The 27,178-nt window shown below is 45.9% G+C and overlaps 1 protein-coding gene across 2 annotated transcripts in view; it reads right to left on the bottom strand.

Annotated features, from left to right (window-relative positions):
• Positions 1-24,896, bottom strand: part of ZC3HAV1 (zinc finger CCCH-type containing, antiviral 1) — a 42,310-nt gene extending 17,414 nt beyond the window's left edge. For both annotated transcript variants that reach the window (XM_081147905.1, XM_081147906.1), the window contains exons 1-5: positions 24,496-24,896; positions 10,702-10,837; positions 5,598-5,847; positions 1,358-2,431; positions 835-921 (exon numbers count right to left, since the gene is read on the bottom strand). In XM_081147905.1, coding sequence (XP_081004031.1) covers positions 835-921; positions 1,358-2,431; positions 5,598-5,847; positions 10,702-10,837; positions 24,496-24,803 — 1,855 coding nt within the window. In that variant the 5' untranslated portion in view covers positions 24,804-24,896. The remainder of the gene's footprint in view (positions 1-834; positions 922-1,357; positions 2,432-5,597; positions 5,848-10,701; positions 10,838-24,495) is intronic.
• Positions 24,897-27,178: the final 2,282 nt, after the last annotated feature.

The raw sequence follows: 27,178 nt of genomic DNA, 5'->3' as shown, positions 1-27,178 counted from the left end.
AATCTGCTTTATGTATTTTACCACAATTAAAAAGAAAAAGAAAATTTTAAGTTAAGGACTTTTGATTTAGAGAATACAGGGCAGAATTCTCCTCTTTGGACATAAGGTAAATGAGTCTAAAAGCACTAGGTGATCACGCAAATAAAACCAGACATGATCATGTCCAAGCCTGGGACAGAAGTAGAAAGGTGAGAAAATGATAGCAACGTGAGAGGACAGGAATTTGTCCCAAGCATAGTCCCATGGGGATCATTTCTATAGGAAGCCCGGTGGCAGGGGGCAATGACCAGGTGTGGCTCTTCAACCGGAACCACCAACAGATCACTGGTCATGTGGAGCACAGGACCCTTGAGTACACATCGCCCAGGAGAGCCAATGCCTAAATAATGACAGGAAATGAACTTCAAGAATGTGTCTTCTACGGTTCCTTTGTTTTCTGAATTTGTTGTTTGTTTTGAATTTGTTGTTTGTTTCTTCTTTTAGTGCATGAAAAGATGGGTCCCTGATTAAGCCTAACATTTCACCTAAAATTGAATTTCGAAATAAGAAAGTGTATTATCATGCGGTGGTGAAGAACACAGGCGGTCTGGGCGATTTAGGGTCAAAGCCCAACCTGGCTACTTGTGTACATAAGATTTTAACAACTTTATGCCTCCAGTTTCCACATGTGTAAACTGGGTTAACAGAACCTACTTCTAGGGTTGATGTCAAGTTTAAAGAAGGTGCATGTAAGGTTCTTAGCATTGTGTCTGACACATAACAAATTCTCAGTAAATGTTAGCCATATTGCTATTAATAAAGTTTCTGCTTCTAGAAAGACCGTAAGTTACTCACTGCGTTGACAACCCTTAGACAGATGGTCGAGACAGATTTCCTCTGAGCCAGGATTATCCCCGGTACTCAAGATGTCAGACAGAGAATCTGTAAAACAAAAGAGAGTGCATATATGCTGATCTTAATGTTTAAACCAAAAATCAAGGCACCTGATCTCACCGTGGGAGAGAATATCTGAAACTGGGCCACGGTCGAGACAGTCCTGACTGATGTGTTGCTCATGACAAGCCCTCCATAAAAGCAAACACAAAGATTAGGGTCACGTGAGAGTGATGGGGATTTCTTAAACCGTGGTCAAACTATTCCTGTTCTCAATAAATGGAGTTTATTCCATACTCTTCTATTGGTTGGTCCTTCCATCTTCCATGTCAGTCTCCTCACCAGTACCACCCCTGAACCCAAGCCCTCTAAAACTCGATGCCCTTTAATAACTGCTGGGGGACATCCAAAGAGAAACTGCCGGCCACAGCTGCTCTGCTGCCGACACAGGACCTGGGGCCCCCTTTGTCCTGCAGTGACTCACTCAGAGCAGAGCCCGGGGTCCTCCTGGCAAGATCACTGGCAGCGGAGATGGAGAGCTGAGCAGAGTTCGCACCATCGACCTCACAGGCTGCAGTTCTATTGCTTGAGGAAGCCGTCGAAGGCGGGACCTTGGGCAGAGTGCTCACCAGAGGGGGGGCAGTGGTCTCCCCCAGTGTGGGCAGGACCTGGGTCCTCAGAATCTGACTTGCAGAGAGTAACGCATCTTTACCCACTCTGGCCCCCGACGGTAAGTCCAAATCAGTGCCACCGGGAGTTTTACACGCAACTTTACTAAAGCCATTTGGTGCGTCGTGGAGAGATTTACCGGCCCAAAACACCCGCTCTCTGTCTTCAGCATCATCCATAAGGATGGTGTCAAGATTAGGGGGAGTGGTCCCGGGTTCCTGATTCCTAGGTAACGATTTTTCTCTCTGCCTACTGCCTGCGGTTTTGTAATTTAAAGATCCCGAGGAAGCGATCTCTGTGGCCATTCCGTCCAAATTATTATTAAAAATTGAGAGATGCTGGGTTTCTGGATTCCCGCTTCTGCCCTCCATGTTCAGGAGGCCTGGGGACAGCACGCCAGCGCCCTTTCTGCTGGTCACGGGTTCAGGTGTTCGAGGAGAGCCAAGGGGAGAGCAGGAGGCAGGCTGGCTGGGAGCCAGCGGGCTCTCTCTGCCGCCTCGGTCGCTCGGCCAGGGGACGGCGCCCTTCCAGCCCGGAGCGGGCGTCAGATCAGAAGCGAGGTGCGCGCTGCCGGGGTTCCCATAAAAGAGGCCTTCTGGAAGGCCGTTCTCCGAAAGCCTCGGGCTTCCTCCCAGACCGGCAGCCTTGGGCGAGGCTGAGGAAGGCCGAGGGCCGTCTTGACTGCCCAGGTGCATGAACTTGAAGGTGAGGTCCTCTACAGGCAGGTCCTCCAGGGGAGACCTGCGGCCCGCGCTATCTGGACTGGGTGTGCCCGACCGCCCCGTCGAGCCGTGGGCGGGTGGAGGAAATTCTCGACCGCCCTGAAAGAATCGATCCCTGCTCTTGCTTCTGCCTCGATAGGCCGGGTCCCGACCACGTGCGGGGGGAGCTAGGAAAAGACAGAAACAGTGAAAAGCAGCGTTAGCATGCCCGAGCTCTCGCCACGGTTCCTCTCGGCCTTTCCAGGTCTGCTGTCCAAGCTCTGCCAAGTGCCTTGTCCTGGTGTGGCGTGTAAAATCCCCAGAAGGGCGGTCACGGCGATGAGGCAGCCTGCCATTCCGCTAGCACAGCCGAACCACCGTCGCACAAACCAGGACAGTCAGGCTGACCCCGGCTCTTCTCGGCTTCTCTCCTGGGACTTGGGGGTAGCCCCCAAGCCCCCAAACTCAGGTGGGGCTGCCCACCACTGCTGTGCTGAACGGGACGACCAACTAGTGCAAACTAGGCAGGATTTTCCAAAAGCATCTAGATTTTGCCCATATTGTGATGTAGGTGTGTACCTAACAAGGTAAGAATTCACAAAACTTAAACCAAAAAAAAAAATGAAACGATGGTGTAAAGGTCTAATTTCACTTAAACCAGAGAGTTTCCTGAAGTTTTTCCACTAGCCCTCCCTGCCACCCCACCCAATGCCCAAACTCAAATGAGGAATATAAAAAAGAACTGCAATGGGAAAAACATCCTCCAGTGAGGATTAAGAAAAGAAAAAAGAACTGGTATCTCTAAATTATATAAACTATTTGCTTCAAAAAATTCACCTCTTCAACATCCACCTCAAGAAGACATTAAAAACTGCCAAGGGTTCATACCATTAAACAATATAAAAGTGTTTAAGAAATAGTACCGTTCACTTTACACCCATTATCCAAAAAAAAACCAAAAATACGAGCGCTGGCGAGGAGATGGAGATATTAGAACCCTTGTGCACTGCTGGTGGAATGTAAAATAGTGCAGCTACTGTGGAAAATGGTATGGAAGTTCCTCAAAAAATTAAATATAGACTATCCACATGATCCAGCAATTCCACTTCTGAGCATAAACACAGAAGTATTGAAAGCAAGGTCTCCAAGAGATATTTGTACACCGATGTTCAAAACACCATACCATGTCAGTATTCACAGTAGCCAAAAGGTAGAAGCAGCCCAAATATCCATCGGCGGATAAACAAAAGGTGGTATATACATACAATGGGATATTACTCAGCCTTAAAAAGGAAGGAAATTTGCCCGGCCAGTGTGGCTCAGCAGTTGAGCATCGACCTAGGATCCAGGAGATCGCAGTTTGATTCCCAGTCAGGGCACAGGCCCGGGTTGCAGGCTCGATCCCCAGTCAGGGGGCGAGCAGGAGGCAGCCGATCAATGACTCTCATCATTGATGTTTCTATCTCTTTTCTCCCTTCCTCTCTCTGAAATCAATAAGGACATTTTTTTTTTTAAAAAAAAAAAAAGGAAGGAAATTCTTACACAGGCTATAACATAAATGAACTTAAGAAGACGTTATGCGAAGTGAAACAGGGCAGTCACAAAAAGACAAATACTGTGTGATTCCACTCATCTGAGTAACCTAGAATAGTCAAATTCATAGAAACTGAAACTAGAATGAAGGTCAACAGGAACTGGGTGGAGGGGGAAATGGACAATGATTGTTTAATGGGTAGAGTTTGGTTTTGAAGATGGAAAGACTGGTTGGACAACAACGTGAATGTACTTAATGCCACTGAACACTCAGAAATTACTAAGATGGTAAACTGTACGTTGTGTATTTTTACACAAGTTTTTAAAATTTTAATATATATACACAATTTTTTTGAAAGAAAGGAAATTCTAACATGGTATCACATGGATTGGATGAAAGTTGAGGACATTATGCAAAGTGAAATAAGCCATATACGGTATGATTCCACTTCTCTGAGTTTCCTAGAGCAATCAAATTCATAGACACAGAAAGTAAAGTAGTTGCCAGGGGCCGGGGTTAGGAGGAAATGGGGTTATTGCTAAATGGGCACGGAATTTGTTTAGGAAGATGGAAGTTTTGGAGACAGATGGTGGTGATGCTTGTACAACAATGTGAATGTACCTAATGCACTGAACTGTCTTAAAAATGGTTAAAACAGTCAATGGTATCTTCTACTTTACCACAGTTTAAAAAATAAAAACAAAAACATTTTTAAAGAAACAGTACTGAGAATAATAAATTAAATTGCATATATTAACACTAAATTTCTTCGCGTAATTGTATTGTGGTTTATGTAAGAGAACTGCCTTGGTTTGGGGAGGGACATGCTGATATATTTAAGTGTGGCGTCTCCTGATGGCTGCATACCTCAAATGCTTTAAACACAAAAATGTTATATGTGTGCGTATGTATCTATCTATATGGACATATACAGAGAGAAAGCAATTAAAACAAATGTGACAAAATGTGAACAAATGGTGAATCTAAAAAAAATTTATATATTTTTTTCATTAAAAAAGCTTTTAGAAAAATGATAAACATTTTTAAAAACCTGGCGGGGGAGGAAATAGTGCTTAGCATGAAACTCGAAATGTAAAATCACATGATTATACAGTGGTAGGCAAAACACAGTTTATTCTGTATTCCTACTTGTTAATTACTGTATTATTTTCCATACGAACAACTGTAAACTTACTTTTGCCCACCCCTGTAATTACGTAAAAATTGTGTATGAATGTGCACAAGATGGGAAAGGGAAAATGAAGAGAGTTTTACCAGGTGAGGTAGAGTGACAGTAGGTGGTTTTTCTTTCCTGGTGATTTCTCTTTATTTCATTAAAAAGTAGAAAGTGTGCCCAGGCAAGCTTGGCTCAGCGGCTGAGCGTCAACCTATGATCCAGGAGATCGAGGTTCGATTCCCAGGTTGCTGGGCTCGATCCCCAGCAGGGGGCGTGCAGGAGGCAGCCGATCAATGACTCTCTCATCATTGACATTTCTATCTTCTCTCCCCCTCCCTTCCTCTTTCTCAATAAAGATATATTAAAAAAAAAAAAGAAAAGTAGGAAGTGTATCCCTGGCCGGTGTGGCTCGGTTGGTTGAGTGTCATCCTGTGCACCATAAAGGTTGCTGGTTCGATTCCCGGTCAGGGCACATACCCAGGTTGTGGGCTCGATCCCCAGCAGGGGGCGTGCAGGAGGCAGCCGATCAATGACTCTCATCATTGATGTTTCTCTCTCTCTCTCTCCTTCTGCCTTCCTCTCTCTAAAGATCAATAAAAATCGATTTAAAAAAATCTATTTTTTTAAAGTAGCAAGCACTCACCTCTGGGCACCAGCCTCTTGCGGCTGTGCTTGTTGTTGCAGATGTCCTGGATGTTCTGCACCACCTCGGGGCTCAGCCCGTGCTCCCTCATGATCACCAGCACCTTTCTGTCCATCAGGTTGTGAGACCGGAGGCAGTTGGCATAGCCACAGTTCCCTCGGGTGAAGTGCTCGCAGATGTGGAGCCTTTCGCACGGTGGCTGCTGGCTACAAATCTGTCTTCTACCTTCTCCCTTGTAACTTTTGCAAATCTGCAGAGGAGAGGATGAGCGTCAGAGACAGAACACCTTCCTGTACCTGCTACACATTCGTCAAGGAAAGTCTGACTGTACGAAAATTTCAGAAGCAAGCAGATAGACAAATAATGCATGCATCTTCCACAGCCTTTAATGAATTACATTCGATTGATCATTTCTTTGGGGCAGAAGGAGTCTTCGGACTCACTAAAAGCAACATGAATTTGATAATCCTTTGGAAGAATCAAAGTAAAATGGCCAGCTACAGATAGGTCCCAATAGGACCCAAAGTGAGCCCTACATTATCAGGGCACCCCCAAGAGGAAGGCCCACCTTCAGATATCAACTGACTCCACAATTAAAATGACAGGTGGGTCTTCCCTGCGACTGTTGAAAATCGAGAATCTAGTCTCTGCTAAGGCAGAATGTGGCCAAGTTTCTCAAAAGCTCAACCAAAGGAAATAATGTTATACGTCTATGTAAATGAATATATGATATATAGATATATCTAAATTATGTCAAATTATCTACATACATAGACATATATATCTATATAGATACATATATAAGTAGATACATATGTATCTATTTACATAGATATGTAAAATTTTCTACAAAGATATACTTCTTACTAAAAGGAAGTCAGAACAAACATTATTAAGCCCGAGGCCACACCATGTGATGCAGGACTGGAAGACACTAGTTTAAAATTCTGCAAACCTAATCAAGCATCTCAGATCACAAGGGCATGAAATTAGAAATCAACTACAGTAAAAACACTCAAAAACATTCAAATACATGAAGACTAAATAACATGTTATTAAACAATGAATGGGTTACCAACAATATCAAGAAAGAAAGAAAAAACTTCCTGGAAACAAATGAAAATGAACACACAACCACCCAAAATCTACGGGACACAGTGAAAGCAGTCCTAAGAGGGAAGTTCATAGCACTACAGGCCTACCTCAAAAGGCAAGAAAAATTTTTAGTAAAGTATCTACCCTAAAACTTAAAGAATCAGAAAGCTCCCCTGTGAAGCCGTGCGGACCAGGGCCTTTTTTTGCTGGGAGTTTTTTTTATTACTGCTTTGACGTCACCAGTTGTTACTGGCCTATTCAGGTTTTCCGATTCTTCCTGATTCAGTTTTACGTGATCTCGCTCATATGTGGAATCTAATAAACAAAATAGACTGAGGAACAATAGATCCAGAGACACAGAAGCATGGAACAGACTGATGAATGTCAGTGGGAAGGCAGGGGTGGGGGAGTGGGAGGGGAGAGATTATCAAAGAACTTATATGCATATTTGCATAACCCCTGGACACAGACTATTGTGTGGTAAAGGCTGGGGGGGATGTGGGCAGGAGGGGATCAATGGGGAAAAAAGGAGGGATATCTGTAATACTTTCAACAATAAATTTTTTTTTTAATTAAAATAAAAGCCTGCAAACCTAGAACCACCTCACTGAATTACTTACTCTCAAGCTCTGTTTCCTCTGCTGTAAAAGGAAAACACTTGCTCCGTCTACCTAAACCACACTGTTGAGCAGATTCAATAATAAAATATGTGAATGTGTTGGGCAAAATATAAAATGTGATGCAAATGTTTGAATCATGATGTGAAGAATCATAAAGATCAAAACATTCCTAAGATGTTTCAACAGACTCTGAGCAACCAGATCAACACTGTTTACTGTGATTTATCGGTGTGGTAAAGACAGGAATCCGGACTCTAGCCACACAATGTAATCACACAGACAACCTCTAAAATCTGACCCAAGGAGATACTGTTATAGAGTCTATTACCCAGAATTCTGATTCTAGACCAGCGGTTCTCAAAGTGTGGCTTTGACCAGCAACATCAGCACCACCAGAAACTTATGAGAAATGCAAACCCCATATCTACAGAGTCAGAACCACCAAAGGTGGGGCCCCACAATGTATGTGAACAAACCCTCCTGGTGATGCTAATGCACACTAAAAAGCTAGAGAACAGGTGTCCGAGAGGCTCTAGAAAAAAAGAACACTTAGCAACCCCAAAAATGATACCTTAACATTCCAATTACCATGCTGATATTTAAATAAGGCTGCTCCTGGCCTTAAGTAGGCCAGCACAAATGAAAACATTTCTTCCTTGCATAAGCACATTTCAATTTCACAAGTTTATATGCCAGGAAGCCATGTTTGCCTGATGCTTTTAGGTTCTCATAGGTCAAGGCAAAGTGAAAAAGTGTGAAGATCTGTAGTTTTTCAGGGCAGGGAGTGTGTCGTGGCCACTGCTGCCTCCAAGATTTAGCTCAGTGCCTACCACTTTCTGGTACTCCTTCGTGTAGCTGAACAAATGCAAAACAGACAACAAATTAAGTGAGACCTGAAAGAATGAAATGCCTTGTCCAAGATCACACAGGCAGTCAGTGGCAGAGTCAGGACTTTGAGACAGAGAAGGACCATCCTTGACCAACTATTCCTGAAACAAGCTGAACCTGGCTGAGTCCCTCCTGCTAAAGTTCTACAAAGACTTCTCTTCCCCAGCATTTTCAAAAAGACACTTAAGCTAACGATGCTCTCGCTGATTGAACACTAAAGGAACCAGCTCCTCAGGCTCCTGTAGTTCAGGAAACGGTGCAGTCTCCCAGTCTGTGATCTTAACCCTGACCAGTGGTAAATGGCAATTTAGATACTAGCTAAAAATAAACTTCAGGCAAGAGCCTCTCTACCCCACCCTCTAATCATAGGTACTGAATTCTTAAAAGAGAAAGGGAACCTCAGATGACACTGCCCCCTTCTTTGGACTCTGTGTGTGATGAAAGGCTGAGAAGAGCGTCCCCTAAGAGAACCCTTACAGTGCCTTTGTCCATGGGCTCTTTTGGGATCTCTGAACAGCACCTTCTGGTAGGTTCTTAATTGCTGACCCCTTCCCTAGAGGAGAAGGAGTGGCCACTTCCCTTTTTCTCCAGGGACATGATATAAGAAGTTCTTGATTTTGGAGAACTGAAGCAGAGATCAGCCCTCGATGAGTAACGTTCCCAAACCTCCAAGTTTAACACTAGACTAAGGGTGGACCACAGGTCAACATTCTTCTCAAGTGTCACAACAAGTCTTCATCTAATTCCTTTACACAAAAAGAAAAGAGAGGATGCCTATTTGTCAATAGGACCTTTAACCAGGCTGGTGTGTAAGGCATTTTCCCCAAGCTGGTAGCCATGGGGGGATGGGATGGGACGGCCAAGGGCCATAGATATCCCAAGACAAGACCGCTAAACCTTGGGCTCCTGGAAATGGAGACAAATCCAAGCACCTAGATGAAAGAATGCACAGGGTGGGGAGAGGAGATGGGATGTATTTTCCTCCCCTCCTCCCCTTCCCCAAACAAATTTTTATGGAGTCCCTTGCATTCCTATCTGTCCTGAGCTCAAGGGTCAGCTCAAAAACACCCCTCAGGTCACAAGTTTTTTAAATCCTCAGGGAAACACACCGGGCTTAGAGTCACAAAGCACTTCACCCTCCAGGGGTCCCTAAGAGCTATCTTGTCATATATTAAGGCACCTCTGAATTTCAACCTTGCTGATCTTCATCTCTTCCACCCACTGCACTTGGGTCTTCCATTATGTTTCTGTGCCTTTTCTGTGTGAGGTTAAGGTTAACTTCTCTACTCAAGGATTTTTCTTAGGTCAGATACCCTTCTTTAAACAGCATCCTCTGATTTTTAAGTCAATATTGTTGCACGGATGAAAATGTTAATCACCTGCCATGATGATTAATCATCTTTCTTCTAGTAATAGAAGCTCCCAAGTTTTAGCTGGACACATGGTTATCCAGCCAGAAACTATATTTCCCAGCCTCCCTTCCAGCTACGTGCGATCCTGTGATAAGCTCTGGCCAATGAGACGGGAGCAGATGTGAATACAATATCCAGGTCGCATCATTTAAGAAGGAAACTGCTTGCCTTCCACCACTTCCACTTACTCAGCCCTGGGCACCTGCCTGCCTACACCTATGCAAGGCCAAAAGTTGACAAACTTTTTCTGTAATGAACAGACAGTAAACATTGTAGGCTTTATAGGCCATTCAGTCTCTGTTGCAACTACTCAGATCACCCTTGTATCAAGAAAGCAGCAACGGCCTGGCCGGCGTGGCTCAAAGGTTGAGCATCGCCCTAGGATCCAGATCGCGGTTCGATTCCCGGTCAGGGCACATGCCCGGGTTGTGGGCTCCATCCCCAGTCGGGGATCATTTACGTTTCTCTCTCTCTCCCTTCCTCTCTCTGAAATCAATAAAGATTTTTTTTTTTAAAAAAAAGCAGCAAGATAATATGTAAATGAATGGGTGTGACTGTGTTGTTACAATAAAACTTTATAAAAACAAAACAGATGGCAGGCTGGATTTGGCCCAGGGGCTGTAATCTGATGACACTTGATCTAAACCATCAAGTGATAACGAAATAAAATTATATTCTATTTGAATCACTACATTTTGGAGTCTCCTTGTTACAACAGCTTAGCCTGTACCTTCAACCAAGATACCCTGACATTTTCCAAAACCTTCATTCAAAGCCCACCTCTTCCCGGAGGCCACCATTATATAAAGCATCAGTTAGTCCTACTACTGCGTCTTCAGATCACACTTGCTCACACAGGGCTCCCTAGCAGCCTAGCAGAGCAGGCATCCCAGACTCAAATTCTTATAAAACTTCAAGCAGGAAATAAATTGCAGGAATCTCTTAGGTCACTCAACTGTGGGTGTTGTCCTCTGCAGAGCCCTGGTGCTAACTCTGAGTTTCTTCCTGGTCCTGCTCCAACACATCCATGATATGACACTGCCAGCTACATATCCTTCCTGCTTTTTAAACCAAGGAATCATAGCTTACCTCAGGCATAAAGAAAGGGTCATTCTGGATGAGAAGCACTGCTAATTCTTCTTTGTTCAGTCCAGAGAGCTGGTGTTGTTTCAGGACTTTAAAGTTCTCTTCCGAGAGGACATTGTGAGAATATTTGCATAAATTTCTGAAAGAAAATTTCAAAATTGTCAGTATTTCCAATTCACAGGGGGGAAAAAAGAAACCATCCCGGGAACTTGGGAGTCATTGGAGACCAAGATCCCTATCGTTTGATAACTAATACAGATTGGTCCTGCTTAAGGAATACACTTTAAAAATATAAAGTGATGGCCCAGCCAGAGTGGCTCAGTTGGTTGGAGAATCGTCCCGTGCACTGAAGGGTTGCCGGTTCGATTCCGGGTCAGGGCACATGCCTGGGTTGCGGGTTTAATCCCCGATCCGGGGCAGGCAAAGGGCAGCCAGATCAATATTTCTCTCTCTCTCTCCTCTCTCTCTTTTCACCCTTCCTCTCTCTAAGCATGTCCTTGGGTGAGGCTTTTACATATATATATATAAATAGATGAAACACAGGGGGGGAGGGGGTGGCTGAGTATTTTTTCAAAAATTATACACACCTATACTTTAAATTATTGCAATACTTCTTCAAACAGTATTTCATCTACTACATTATTAATGTGAAAAGAGGAACAATTAGCAAAAAACACACACCCTGAAACCAATTTCTTAGAAATGATTGCCCATTGAGAGAGAGACAAAGAATAACTAGGATAACACATCTACGGACTAACAATCGAGTCAGTGAGAAAACAATTCCATTTATCAAAGATTTTAATTATACGAAAGTGTTGTTTTATCTCTTCTACATCTTATACACCAATGTACACCTGTATGATTTGTTACTACAAAGGAATGAAACAAGCTCTTAATTGTTTACTTTAAACAGCTCCACAGGAAGACCAAAAAATCCCCCTCACTTGAAGGCTTTGATGATTTAGGTCAACACTATCCCCAACAGAACTTTCTATGATGATGGAATTGCTCTCTCATCTGAGCCCTATATGGCTACTGAGCGCTTAAAACAGCTTGTGAGACTTAGAAACTGAATTTTCTATTTTCCTTTATTTTAATTACTTTAAATTTGAATAGACACATGACTTAGTGGCTACCATACTAAATGGCAGAGATTTAGATCTTTGCTATCCAAAGTAAGGTGGGAGTATGTGAGTGTGATTATTTCCCTACGAGCACATTAACATTGAGTTTTGTGACTCTGCTACTTCTTCGCTAAGTATATAATAGACATATTTTCATTTGCACTTAAACAAACCTCTCCTTTTATTTAAGTCTTGCTCTAGTTTCCTTCTTGAGAATTAAAAATCTTTAATAGTTCTTTCATTTTCCAAATATTAAACACATTTATCTGTTGCCACTATTCCTTTAGTTCAACTGTGACTAGTAAACAGAAATGCAAATGACCTTGCAAAATTATCTTACTGAAATTGACCGTTTGTGTGTGTTTTTTAATTTTTTAAATATATATCTTTATTGATTTCAGAGAGAGAAAAGGAGAGGGAGAGAGAGATAAAAACACCCATGATCAGAGAGTCATTGGGGATCGAGCTCTCAACCGGGGCATGTGCCCTGACCGGGAATCGAACCTCGATCTCCTGGATCCTAGGTCAACGCTCAACAGCTGAGCCACGCCCGGCCGGGCTTGACCCTTTGTTTTTACATGTAGACATCTAAGGTAAAAGTCACTGATTCTTATGCAGCTGTCAGCCTGCAAGGCATTTCTGAAACCCTCTGGAACTGCCTTAAGCTCTAGCTGTGGAGCCTCCAGGGAAAAATCACAGGGTCACCAGCCGCACCCAGCAGCCCTCCCACGCACTAGCTCCTTGGAGAAGTCAAGGGCAGCCGGTCAGGCCCTGGCAACAGCCTCTATCCCAGCCGGTTCCCCAGGCGGGCCCCCTCCGGGCTCTCTCCACCAGGTGGCCCTGGCTTTCGGTGTGTTCCTGGCACTCCTTGATAAAGATGACCTCAGCTCTCTGCTTGCTTTTGGGTTCTGGGGTTTTAGATAACTGCTTCCCAGCAACCCCACCCCTACCCGGTGCCCTCAGCAGCAGGGCTAAGACTCCAGCTTATCACTCCCCCAAGGCCTATGGGAGGGGGGATCTGCAGAGAAACTACAGCAGGAAGGCCCCTCCATCACGGCTTTACCAGATGTGTGGAGCATCATCACCGCAGAAGGATTCTCGTGCCATTGGCCACTGCCCTTAAGGACCCTCTGGACATGGGAGCTGAAAGTGACCTCATTGAAACCCCCCCACCGCTAGCGAGACGGGTCCTGCCCTCTGCCTTGAGATATCTGACAGGTGTTAATCAGAGGGAATTAAGAATCTCCGCTTTCCCTTTAGCTCCAATCCAGACATCCTGAACACAGAGACAAGACTATGGCATCTCCCATGGCCTAAATAGGGTGACAGAAGACGACCCAGGCCCCCCCAGGTCCCAGAGAGATGCAGCTTTGGTCACACCCATGTGTCTGTCATGTCCTAGCCGAGGCGTGGGCACCTCTAAATACTAAGTCAGTATTTCCTCTAAATACTAAAGGCAGCCAGGAAGCCTAATGGGGGGCCCTCTGCCTAGAAGCCTTGAGTGCCCCGGCTTTTCCAAGCCCACCCAAGACACTCATGCCTGAGGAAGAGCCCACCGGCTGGGTCCCTGACGCTGCTTGCCTGGGGGCCCAGTTTCACTTCTCATTTCCCTTCTCCATCCTCAGGCAAACTGGCCGCTCCTCTAGATTCTAGGCTACTCCCCTCCCTGGGAAGCCCTGCTTGTTTTCCCACATTCCCTAGACTTCTCCCAGCTTCTCAGAGCTTTATCTTTGCCCTAATTTCAGCGTATTGATCAGCCATTGGGGGGGGGGGGGCGGCGGTTTGTGCTCACTTATTTGGGAGTAAGACCAGAGGTACAGAAATTAACATTTATCACGTATTTCCTAACTGACAGGAACTCTGCATCTGTTATTTAATTTAGTCTTCACGACAATCCTATGAGGTGACAGTTTACTGTTTACTTTGGGAAACTGAGGCTGCGTCAAATGAGACTTCAAAGGTGACTCAAATAAAAGAAAGATCTGATCATTAAACCCAGATCTGAAAACACAAACAAAAACCTAATCTGGAAAAAACAAAAACAGACACCTGAAACTTTTCCAAATTAAAAAGAAACAAAGCCATTCTGGGTTGTTTAAGCCACTGTACTAAGTGGGAAACTGAGAGCAGAGTCCAAGGAGAGAGACGCATGTAAACCATATGAAGGGGCACAAGACAAGACAAACGATTTTCTGTGATCGGCGCTGAGCACACATGCTCAGCAGCACCGGACGTGATCGCGGTCACGGTCAGGGGCTGACGCCTCCATGTTCGGGTGTAAGGTGGCACAAGTTTCCTTTCCACTTCTGATCACTTTCGTCCCAGCGCCAGGTCCCTCATACTGGCTAGGAGGCCTAAGCCAAGAAATAGCGTGAAACTTTCCCTGGGCTTCTTTGGGGTTTTCTAAGCCAGTGAGGTCCCTGGACGCGCATCACCTGGGAGGTTGTCAGAAATGCACATTCTCAGGCCCCATCCCAGACGTACTGGGTGAATCTCAGACTTTCATCCACATCAAAATCATCTAGAGGATTTGTTAGAACAGACTGCTGGGCCCCACCTCCAGAGTTTCTGATCAGTAGGTCTGGGAATTTGCATTTCTAACGGGCTCCTGGATGACGCTAAGGCTGCTGGTCTGTAAGTACTAGATTCAAGGTCACCTTCTCCAACCACGGACAACAGGGTCCGCACCTCTGGCACAGTCAAGAGCCCACCTACCAACTATTAAGAACTGCGGCGGGAAAAACAAGTCTCCAGGACATGGCCTGCACTTGGAGCAGATAAACTTCAAACACCGGGTGTTGGGATAAAAGATCGCTTTTGAAAACAGCAAAGGTGGCCTTGAAAGAGGCAGAACTGTCTCTTTCAGGAATCTCAGGCCTAAAGCTTAAACACAAATGACCTTCTCGCTCAGCTCTTCCAGCCACAGAACAAAATGTAATTGAACCTTGGCAGCATCCTCCCCCACCTCAGATGAGGCCCAGCCTGCGGAGTGGTGTCAAAAGGGGCCACATGCTGCACCTGACGAGCTCGTGGTGGCCTAACAAACTCAGAGGCCTAAAGTAGTCACATAGGACAGTCTGAAATTAAAACTTTCTAGCTAAAAGTTAACTGTGGGTAGTCATATCCTAGGCCAGTATTTTTCAATCTTGACCTTAACTGAGTAGGTCTGGGGTCTTTTTTTTTGCACCTTTGATAAAGTACCTGATAATACATCTTTGGAATATCAAAGAAATCCCCCCTCAACCCCTCTAAGCACAACCACCCAGGACAGCAGAGACCACAAGTCCCCTCGTTATTACATTCATTGTTAACTGTTGACCATCCTATGCCCACCTATGTAAAACAAGTATGTGTCCATTCCTTTTATTTTTTATCCAGTCCCAGATTTCATGTAACCTCCTTACGCCTCCCCCTTTGATTGAAAGTAAGGTGCAAAACTGCCATTCTCTGGAGCATTTTCTCAATCCGTTGAGGTTTTGCTTTCTGGCAATAGTGGTTAGTTTGGCTCAAATAAAACTCATAAAGGTTCTCTACAGGTCTGAACGTTTCTTACGTTGACCGGAGTGTTTGGAAATCCCCAAGCCTGGGCCACACACACCCTCAGAGACTCATTTAGTTTGAGAGGAGGGCGGGATGTGGTCAGATTAGATTCTAAGTGAGGTTCCTCAACCAGTGGCCACCTCTGAGCTGCTGCACTTCGCAGCAGTAAACACAGTGGGGGGCTCTGGGCTCCACACCCCAACCTGCGGAGGAAAGATAGTGGGGGGGGGACGGTAACCCAAGGGAGAGTCTTGTTTTTGTTTTTTAAACGTCTTTATTGCTTTCAGAGAGAGGAAGGAAGAGAGAAGAAACATCAATGATGAGAGTCATTGATCGGCTGCCTCCTGCACACCCCCTTCTGGGGATCAAGCCCGCACCCCGGGCATGTGCCCTGACCAGGAACCGAATGGTGATCTCCTGGATCCTAGGTCGATGCTCAACCGCTGAGCCACACCTGGCCGGGCAAGTCTTGCTTTTTGACAGTAATTTGTATCCAAATACCCCTTCCCTACTCTCCCTCAGCCTCTAGGCTTCCCAACACCTGGTAGGGGGGTTGATAAAAAACAAAGAGGTAGTTAATTTATACAGAAAACAGGAAATAGCTCACCATGGTATAAGCCTGGTGAAAAAGGAAACAGGATGTGTGAAAGATAAAATCTAGAGAATACCGGTCGGAAGAATAAAGTGTCGTCCATGAAAAAACCTAGCCCTGGTCGGGTTGAGTTCAGATGGTTAGCGCGTCGGCCTGATACGCCAAGGCTGCAGGTTCGATCCCTGGTCAGGGCACATACCTAGGTTTCGGGTTCGATCCCCAGTTGGGGTGCCTATGGGAAGCAAGGGACCCACGTTTCTCTCTCCCACTGTTGTCTGTCTGTCTCTCTCCATTCCTCTCTCTAAAATCAGTATACATATCCTCAGGTGAAGATTAAAAAGAGCCCGGCCGGGCATGGCTCAGCGGTTGAGCATCGACCTAGGATCCAGATGATCAGGGTTCGATTCCTGGTCAGGGCACATGCCCGGTTGCAGGCTCGATCAATGACTCTCTCATCATTGATGTTTCTGTCTCTCTCTCTCCCTCTCCTTTCCTCTCCCTGAAATCAATAAAGATATATTAAAAAAAAAAAAAGGTCACCTCCTAAAAAAAAATGCCTTTAAAAAAAAAAAAAAGATTAAAAAGAAATCCCTAATATTTTCAACAATAAAAATAAAGTGTAAAAAAAAAAAAATCCCAATGCCCAAGTCATACCTCGTATCCATTAAATCAGAATGTCTAGGGAGTGGGAGCCAGGCCCCAGTATGTTTTAAAGATTTTGCAAGTGATTCCATGAGCAGCAAGAGTCGGGTGGTACCCGTATCAGGACAGAGAAAACACACAGCCAGTGCCCAGAGTAAAGAGGCGGCCCCGGCAGGATTGCCAAAATCTTGATGACTAGATAAGAAGTAGGTCAGACAAGGCTCCTCTCCTCCCACAGGCCCCTTCTCCCCGGGCGAAACTTCCAACAGAAATCCCCTAGGAAGTTAAGAACAGTGAAATAAACTAGAGAGAAATAGTAAGTGCCTAGCAGTGTTTGAGGATTCCTTTCGCGAGAAAGGGGCAGAAGCTTCTAGAATAGTCTACGGTTTGCGACACAGCGTCCACGGTTTCCTGTTATCTCTTGTGATTCTATCCCAGATACGCAGTGAGTAGGTCACCCTAACCTTGGAGAACACAGTCCTTCGTCTTTGCTCTGTCCCAGAGAACCCACTTCTCTTTTACTCCCTGCCCCAAGCAATAAAGCCACATAAAACCTTGCTTTTGCACTCTGCCTGGAGGTGCTCCCCACATTTCATTCCTGGAGGTGTGGCTCCTGAGCCTCTCTGCAAAGGAATCCTTAGGGGGACGGACAAAACCAACCAACTCCTTCTGAACCAGAAGTTTTGATGTGACTTGGGGATCTGCATTTCAGTTAAGTTCCCCCCACTGATTCAGAAATACAGCATGTTCTAACAGAACTGCTCCCAAGATTGATCCATCAGAGTGTGGGGGGAAATGTTGTAACTCTTTATTTTCTACCTAAAAGAGTGGGGGGAAAAAATCATTGCCTGAGTTGAAACGGGTGGAGGCAATTAACTGGTTAATTTAGAAGAGGCACGAGAGAACTTTCAGGACTGGCTGAAATATTCTTTATCTTGATTATGGCGGGTACACGGGTGTATCCATTTGTCAAGACTCTTCAACTGTAACTTTAAGTGGGTACATTTTATTGTATGTAAGTCATACCTCAACAAGGTTGATTTTAAAGTTTCTTTAAAGGTAGAAAATTAAAGAGTTATATACATTGTATTAAATAAATATATACATAATAGGGGTATACAGGATCAAAATTTCCTCTAGTGACAGGGGTCCGTTCCGTACATGGGCCGCCGCTCTAATCACTGAGCCACACCTCCCAGGGCTGACAGTCAAATTCGATCAAATTAAAATAAATGCGAATTGAATCAAAAAAGAACAAAATTTTCCAAATGTTTCTTACGGGGTACACACCTCTTTGTGCCATTATGTCCCAGAAAACAGCATGTCTCCAAGGCCATCGGCCTGACGACATGACTCAAGGGCTGAGCACATTTAGCAACAGAAGGAACTTACAGGAAAACGAAACCTGGGCAAATACACCCACACGAATGACAAATGACATGCAAAGGTGAAAGGCAAACCTTGAAAACACTGTGCTAAGTGAAAGAGGCCAGACAAAATACAACAGAGCTTGTAAGATTCCATTGAAAGGAAACCTTCAGAATAGGCAAGTCTGCAGGCAGACCGCAGGTCAGAGGTTACCGTGGGCAGGGGAGAGGGGTGACTGCTGATGGGCATGGGCTCCTTTCTGGGGAGATGAAAATGTTCCTGAACTAGGCCGTGGAGAGTGTTGCACAACATCATGAATGTCCTATTGCATTGAACTGTATACACTTTACAATGGTAAGAAATTAAAACATGAAGGCTGTTACGGACAAAAACTAAACAGAGCGCTAAGATGACCAAAAAAAGCAAAATGCAAATAAGCAGCTACTAAGAATTAGACGCCAAGTTAAGAAAAACTTGAAAAACAAGCACTGTGACTTAAAAGAGCTACAGAACCAGAATATATAAAGGCTGATGATATCAACTGAACAAGGGAACTCTCAGAGTCTTCTGCTGGGATAAAACTTGTACACAGCTGGAAACAATGTGGTATTATTGCATAAAACTTAAGTATGGGAATTTCACTACTAGATACCTAGGGAACTCTCGCACATGTACACAAGGAAAGACATATCAAAATGTTCAACGCATCACAGTTTGTTATAGCAAGAAATTGAAAACGATCTATATTTTAATAATGTGGAAACTGATCATGTAAATTGTGTACATTCCTACAAAAGAAAGCTATACATCCGAATGAACTAGAGCAGCCCCTCTCCTAAAATCTGGGGGGCTGGGGCAAGATAAAAGAGAGGTCCACGCACCAAGTATCTAAGTACTTAAAACGAATTAGTCAAGCTAAGAAATGGTTCAATACAACATGTTCTATCTTCCTAGCTTGACAAACATATAATGAGACCTGGAAGGCCAGGTGGGAATTTAGACTTCTCAGACCTCAGAGCTCTCTAATAGGACAGAGCAGAATGAAGCAAGCTCAGTCCAGGCTCCCAGCCCCAGCCCATCACTTCTTTTCCCAGCCCAGGCTCTGTGCCACCACGCAGAGGCGATGGACATGCCAGTCAAATTCCTTCGACGTGTATGAAGACCAGGGGAAGAAGCCCACACAGGCTGTGGAAGTAGGCTTGGGAATTCTAGGACTCCAGGGTCCCAGGAACCCAGAGCCCGGTCGAGAACATGGTGGGGCATTCCTTGGCCTCATGGACTCTTCAAAAAGTAAAAACCCGCCTGGCCGGGAGTGGCTCAGCGGTTGAGCATCGACCTAGGATCCAGGAGATCACAGTTTGATTCCTGGTCAGGGCACATGCAGGCTTGATCCCCAGCTGGGGGTGTCCAATGATGACTTTCTCATAGATGTTTCTCTCTCGCTCACTCGCTCGCTCTCCCTTCCTCTCTCTGAAATCATAAAGATATTAAAAAAAAAAAAAAAAAGTAAGAACCCAGCCCGGCCAGACATGGCTCAGCAATTGAGCACTGACCTAGGATCCAGGAGATCGAGGTTCGATTTCCAGTCAGGGCACATGCCCGGGTTGCGGGCTCGATCCCCAGTCGGGGGCGTGCAGGAGGCAGCCGATCAATGACTCTCTCATCATTGATGTTTCTCTCTCTCTCCCTCTCCCTTCCTCTCTCTGAAATCAATAAAGATATCTTTTTAAAAAATAAATAAAAAGCCAAACCCGTAGAAAAAGAGAGAATTGCCAGGGATTTGGGGAGGGCTGTTGGTCAAAGGGTACAACCACTTTCAGTTATAAGTAAGTTCTAAAGATCTAAGGTACAGCATGGTGACTACAGTTAATAAAAATGTACACTTAAAACTTGCTGAGAGAATTGATCTTAAGTGTTCTTACCATCAAAAAGGGGGGAGAGGAAAATAGATGAGGTGATGGATAGTTTAATTTGCTTGGTTGAGGGAATAATTTCACAACGTATTTATCAAAATATCACAATGTATACCTTAAGTATATACAATGCTTATTAGTCAATCATACTCTCAGGGAAGCTGGAGGAAATAAAGTGTTTATCCCTAGTGATCACCTCTACAAGGGGGGAGATAATCCAAGAAGATAATACAAGGGGGTTTAATTGTGTAATATTCTATTTCTGAAGCTGATTTGTGGGTACACAGCTATTTACTGTATGCTTTATATATTTTCATAAGACTTAAATATCACATAATAAAACTTTAAGGAGAAAGTTCTTTTAAAATTGAAACGAAAGATACCATTAAAAAAAAAGATACCATTTTGTCTCCTTCAGATCAGTATAAATCAAAGTCTGATAATACCAAGTGCTAGTTGGCCATAAAATGTGGGAAACTATGACTCTCAAACATGAAAGTATAAATTGGTTTGACCACCTTCATTTACTTATTTATTTTTAATTTGTGTGCGTCTATGTGAGCCAAACTGTCGACAACTGCCAGGAAGCCAAAACCTCAACGGATGGAGATAATTCTCCCGAGAAGGGCCGTTTTGCACCTTGTTAGAATCTGGAAAAGCTGAAGCTGTGCAGCTGTCTGACCCAGCAACTTCATTTCCTGATGATATGCCCCGAGAAGCTCTTGCCATGAGCACCACGGCTCCTGGCAGCATGGTTTGTTGTAGCAAAAAATTGGAAATATCCCAAATGCTCATTATTGGAGGAACAGATACTGAACTGTGGTATATATCAGATGACGAAATACTACACAGCTGTTAAAATTAATGGGCTAGACTCCTGTGACGACATGAATTAGATCTCCAAAACAGAACATTGAGTAAAATTCTAAAACACATAAAACAACACTATATCTTGTATATGGATGTAAATATTTAAGTGAGGAAATTATAAAATTATAGAAGGGGAATACACACCAAAATCGTGATTGAGGCTGCTTCTTAGAAGAGAAGGTGACGAGAAGAGAGAAAATAATAACCTTAGGTCTATTATGGCTTTTACTTTATTTATTTTTTCCACTGATTTTTCAGAAAGAGTGGGAGAGAGAAATATCAATGGGAGACACATCGATCGGTTGCCTCCTGCACAGGCCCTGATCAGGGCCTGGAATCGAGCCTGCACCCGAAGCACGTGACCTTGGCCAGAATCGAACCCCGGACTCTTCAGTCCACTGGCCGATGCTCTAACCACCGAGCCAAATCGGCTAGGGCTGGCTTTTACTTTATTTTAAAAGAAGCAGAAATGAAAAATGGAGACATTTATTTATTCTGGAAGGTGAATTATGAGCTTATTATACTGTATTTTCTTTTATATAAATTTGTTATATACTCAGGCTATGTATACTCCGGTGCTTGTTCTATTTTCTTTGCACTTTGGTTTCAGTTTATGAAACGGTTACCTAACTCTCTCCCCATTTACCTACCCCCACCCCAAAAGTTCAAGAAACATGAGGGGACAGGCACACAAACAGGAAAGAGCACAGAGGAAACGGCCACATTAGCAGAAACCACAAAGCTGGTTGAAGACAGACAGACAACAGGCCTCAAACAGAAATCACACTTCCCAAAAAATAACCTGAGTTAATGAAAGGTCCCACTCCACGCACAGATCTGACCACACAAGGAGCTAGGTAAGAAGTTATGCAGCTCCAGGCTCAAGACTAACTCTGCCAATTATCTGCTCTGCGCCTTCTGTAAATTTCTAAACTGCTCTAGGCCTGAGTTTCCTCACATTCAGATGGGGCTTACAATACCCACCTCGAGAATCATGGTAAAGACTAACCTGGATACCATCTCCCAAGTGCTTATCAGAGGGCTTGGTACACAGTTATTTGTTCAACGAACCGTAGTTATGGTTTGTGTCAGAACTGGGATTAGAGCTCCACCAGCGAGCATATATTTCAGCAAAGCCAACAGAAATATCCAAACTGATGCACCAAAACAAGTAATTACCCCACAATAAAGCAAGCCCTGTTGTTGACTAAAATGTACGGCTAACAGCAATGTAAGGGAAAAGCGGGAACTGCAGAACAGGAGAGATCCCATTTATGTAGGACAGCTCTACAGAGGCAATTTTATAAACCCAGCAGTGCAAACTGTCCTCAAACATCAGTTTACCAAACTGAACGGCAACCTCAGCGTGGGTACCAACTGGTCAACAGATCCCATTAAGCTGTAATCCAAAAAGCAAGTCCTTAGAGTCCCACCCTTTCAGTTTTAGAAGATAAGACTTTATAAGTTGCTAGGGAGAACATTTTTAAAAACATACTTGGGGGAAAAACATTTTCTAGGCTCTGAGGCAAAAAAAAAATTTTTTTTTAATTCTTCCCTGGGTCCTTATTGTGATGACACAGTGTACATTCATCAATTAAAAATTTGTAATTCTCAGACTCAAAAGTGATGTAAAGAAAATAAAAGCTAAAAAAAACATGACAAGACCAATAAAATAAAAAATAAGAATTTAGCACTTCACTAAAAAAAAAAAAAGTAGACAATTCTCCAAAGGATCCATCCAAACGTCTCATTGATCAAATGAACCCTGTATTGTATATATTCTTTTAAAATACAGAAAAGTAAAGATTAACAACGCAACTTATGAGCTTAAAATGGTTTTGATGTTTTCAACCAGGCAAAATAAAATAAAATTCAAAAAACAAAAAAACTAAAGTTTCTAAAATTCATAAAGCAAAAAACTAATAGCTTCTAAAGTTTGTATATAAGAAACTGAAACAAAGTTCCTAAACATAATGGATCTGTAAAACATGCACAATAGCCACGTAGTGTCAACGAATCAAAATTATATTACTGTTTTTGTCAAATTGGCAAAAAAACCTAAAAATTTTGGGTGTGCCACAGAATTTTAGTAATTAGTTTATGTGTGTCATGAGATGAAAAAGGTTGGGGGGTAAAAAATAGCTCCTTGCGAGATACTCAAGTATTTTTGAAGCAAATTAACTTTCTGGTTTAAAATAACACATTGTGGAGTTGGGGGCAGGGGTGGGGCAGGGGAACAAATGAAACAAAACTGTCCGTAATCTGAAAACTGTTGCAGCAAAACCACGTGTGCGCGTGGGGCTCAGCCTTCGCCTTTTGCTACTTGGATGTTATTTTTTAAATATCCCTAGTGAAAAATTAAAAAAACAGCATATGTATTTAAAACTTAACTAGGCTGAAAGCCAACACTGGTTGTTGAAAAAACAATTTTCATAACTGAACAGAAAACGAGATAACAAAGCCTTCGCACTCCGGCCCTCGGTGGGTGCTAGAAGGTTCCTTCCCTTCCAGGGCACCCCCCCCCTCCCGATTTCCCCGCGCCCGCCCCTGCGGCTTCAGCCGTCTCCCTCCACACGCTTAACTTCCCCAAAAGCCCGGAATCCTTTCAAATTGCTGTCTCCCAACGTACTCGGGAAATATTTTTTAAATAACAAAGCACATGCACTTTTAAGATTTTTTTTTTTTTTTTTTTAGTTTCACCCTAAACAAATTAAAAAAAAAAAACACAAAAACGTTAGCATCTACCTTCACCAATTTAAATATGTCTTTTGTATATTTTACTACACGTGTTCCCGGAGGGGAGTAACCTCAAGTGTCTCCCTAGGGAGTGGTCCTGGGCGTCCTGAAAGACGAAGGCGGCGGGGGGACGAGTGTCGGAAACGCTGCCTGCGGGACGGGGCGCTGGACGCCTGCGGCGGGGCAGGTGCCCCTGCGACGCGGGCAGACGGCGGGCCTAGGGCAGGTGGCAGCGAAGGCCCACAGGGGAGCCATCTTTGCGACAGGATGGATGTGACAGATGAACCCAAAGGCGTGCGCTCTCGCGGGGGGGGGGGGGCTGACCTGGCCGGCAGGGCAATAAGCGCAGCCCTTCCTCGGGGCCCAGCGCCACGCAGGGCGCAGCGAGGGACCAGCGGGAACCCAGAAAGGGCTGCCTGAGAGCTAAGCCACACTGTTTCCAAGTGTCCCCGGGGGCTCCCGCCACCGAGGAGAGGCCGCCCGGAAGAGGGAACGCGTCCTCGGGGACCCGGCATAGGACCGTTCTGCTCGCGCACGGCGCGGACAAGCCGCAGGTGACCAGAAAAGGGGCCACGAGGCCGGGGACCGGAGGCGCGGCGCGGTGCGCGCGCGGGGAACGCGCCCGGAGACGGGTTTGGCGGAGAGTTCGAGGCTCGGGATCCCAGGAAGTGGAGGCTCGTCCACCTGCGTCTCCAGACCTGCCTCCAAATTCTCGGGGCCCCGGCGGGTCCCGAAGTACCTTATTCTTAACCTATGGGGGCGGGGGCTTAGGGGTGCTCTCCCCCCCCCCCCCAAGGCAACATCACGTTAGCCAGATTCGAGGAAAAGACTGGAGGCGCTGGAGGAAGGGGTCTCGGCTGAGAAGTGAGGGGCTGGAGGCAGAGGCCGTGGGCGCGCGGTCCCCTGAGGGCGCGCCCCTCGCGGACCGCAGCCCCGACGGTCCTCGCAGCCCCGACGGTCCTCGCAGCCGGGGTCCCGGGGAGCCGCCCCTCGCGCGCCGCGCACTCACCGTTCCGACTGCGAATAGTGGCACCGGCCCAGCAGGTTGAGCTTGCAGAGGTGCAGGTTTTCGCAGCCTTTCGGGCAGAACTTGCGACGGCAGACGCGGGCCCCGGTAGTGGCCACGACGGAGCGGGTGACCCCGGTCCTGCCGCCGGTCTCCAGCAACACGAAGCGGTTGGGCCCGGCCGCCTTGAGCACCTCGCAGAGCTGCGCCTCGGAGAGCGCGATCTCGTCGAGCAGCGCGTCCAGGGTCATGCGGCCGCCGTGGGCGCACAGGACTTTGGTGATGAAGCTGCACACCTCCGGGTCCGCCATGGCGCTGCGCGGGCCTGGCCGGGCGCGCGGCGCGGCTCGGCTGCGCTCGGCTGCGGGAGGAATCGAAACTTACGGTCGCCCCGGGGGGCGGAGGCGGAGGCGGGCGGGGCGCGGCGCGCAGGGCGCAGGGCGCAGGGCGCGGGCGGGGCGCGCCGGGGTTTCGCGAGCGCGCGCCTTTCCGTCGCCGTTAGCGGTTTCGGTTTCCCGCTCGGCTGCAGGTCCGGAGGGGAAACCCCACCGAGCCGGTCCCTGTGCCGGACTTCAAGTCAACCGCGACGGCCACCGGATGGAAAGAAGGCGAGCGGCTCGGGCTGGGTTGTAGGCTCGGCGAGGGTGAGGTCTCCTCCGGGGAAAGAGGAGCCCAAGAGTTATCTGGGGGCGCTGATGCAGCTTTTATAAGCCAGCCGACCGCGGTGGCGAGTGACGCGAGTTTGGGAGCCGCCTCTGGAGCCCTCGCCACCCCACCCTCCCCGGCGAGCGCGCTGCCCCCGGGCCGGGCGCCCTGCCCCGGGGGTGACCAATCTGCTCAGCGGCTCTGCGCGGGAAACTGTGTGACCTTCGCTCTGTGTTCGAGGGGGGCACTTGGGCCTGCACCCACCGCCACCCAGCTGCAGCCCGAGTGCTGCCCCCGAGGGTCCCCCAAGCCTGGCCGCCTGGGGTGCGCGCTGGCTCCCGCGCCCGCCCTAAAAGCAGCCGTCATCCCGCTGCCTTGTCGTTTGCCCTCCCTGAGCTTCTGGAAGGAGCCTCTAGCTGACCTTTCCCGGCCGGCCCGCCGTCGCTGGATGCTCGGCACCGAGCAGTCACGAGGGGCCGGATCCCAGAAAGGTTTCTCTCTTTAGGTACCTGGACCGGGCCTTTCCCCCTGTTGGGGACCTACGGAGTTAGTATAGAGATTATGGCGCGTGAGAACGTTTGATGCGTAAGAAACTTCATCTGAGATTCTCTCTCTGACTAAGGCAGAGCCTCCTGAAAGCACAGCTGCCATTAGCTCTCCTCTGTGAGAGCTGGCTGCTGATTCAGTTGCCTGGTGGAGACAGACAGCCCATTTCCATTAGCATCAAAAAGCCAAGGAGGACCTTCCATACTCTCTCATTGAAGCCCTAAAAAAAAACACACCAAAAAAAACCCTTTTGTTAAATTGTGAGATACAATCTTCTGGCTATTCCAGGACTTTTTCATTACTGGGAGCTCCCCACCCTTACCCAGGTGTAAATAAGTCTCGTCTTTCCTCCCATTCACCTATATTGTCAGTTAAATTGCAGGCCCCCCGAGCCCTGGACCCAAGTCCGGAGGGGAGAAGGTTCCTGCCCCCCCCCACACACACACTCGCAAGTGAAATTTATAAATAAGTCACTGATCAGATGGGAAATGAACCTTTTTTTAGAATGATAGAATTCAGTTGTCAAGTTAGAGATTCCACGAAATGGTCAACGTGGGTTCTCAGTTGAGTAATTCGTGGTAGATGAACTGTGCCTCCCAGGAGCAGAGTTCTTCGGTATGAAAACCAGCCAAAGGAGGAGTCCACACAGCATCATCTGACTTTCTGTTCCCTCCAGCTATTCTGCAGTTGCCTTTGATCCACTTGGCCATAATGACTGTGGTCCGACGGGTTCCCAGGAAAGGGCTTTCATGACCAAATCAATTAAATTCAACGCAGTATCTTGCATGGGGGTAGCCCTTACGTTAGTCAAGTCACTCTGAAAGTGCAGAAGTTTAAGAAACAGTCCCTGCCCTCAAGGAGCTTGTGTTTGGTAAGATACGAAACAAACATTCAAACGTAAGGGAGGAAGTGGTTTGTTAAAAAGTCTTTCCAGACTCCAAATGGGGTCAACGTGTGCTAAAAGCCCCAAGATGCCAAACCTAGATTTAAGAACTGACTTAATTGCATTTTCACCCTTTCCCAGAAACATAGTCTTAATTGACCAGAATTTGGTAAAAATCTGTAAGGTAAAATCTGTTACGTGGGTGGGCCCTCTCCGTCTTCCCACCCCCAGGAAGAAGGCAATTTGCATGATAAAAGCCTTGCCCTTCCCCCCCCCCAAAAAAAGATGTCGTACTGGCCTAAAAATAATCATTTCTTTTGCTAATAACTCGCCTGCTATATCCCTCCGCCTATAAAAACCTTCCATTTTGTACCTAACCCCTTGGAGGCCCTTGTAGTTGCTAGATGGGATCTTGCCAGATTCATGAATCGCTTAATAAAGCCACTTAGGTCTTCAATATTACTAGGTTGAGTTTTGTTTATTAACAAGTTAAATGCTGTAATTGGTAATAGAAGACTTTTGAGGGGTACAGTTTGGCTAGAGAGGTTGGGAATAGAGAGACAAACACCCCTCAATTTGAAGCCATGAAAAACCATTTAAGCGATTGTGAGA

Source organism: Miniopterus schreibersii (assembly GCF_964146895.1).
Source record: "Miniopterus schreibersii genome assembly, chromosome: 9".
Classification (NCBI taxonomy): Eukaryota; Metazoa; Chordata; class Mammalia; order Chiroptera; family Miniopteridae; genus Miniopterus; species Miniopterus schreibersii.
Note: the sequence above shows the minus strand (reverse complement) of the source record. Positions and strands in the feature narration are given on the sequence as shown.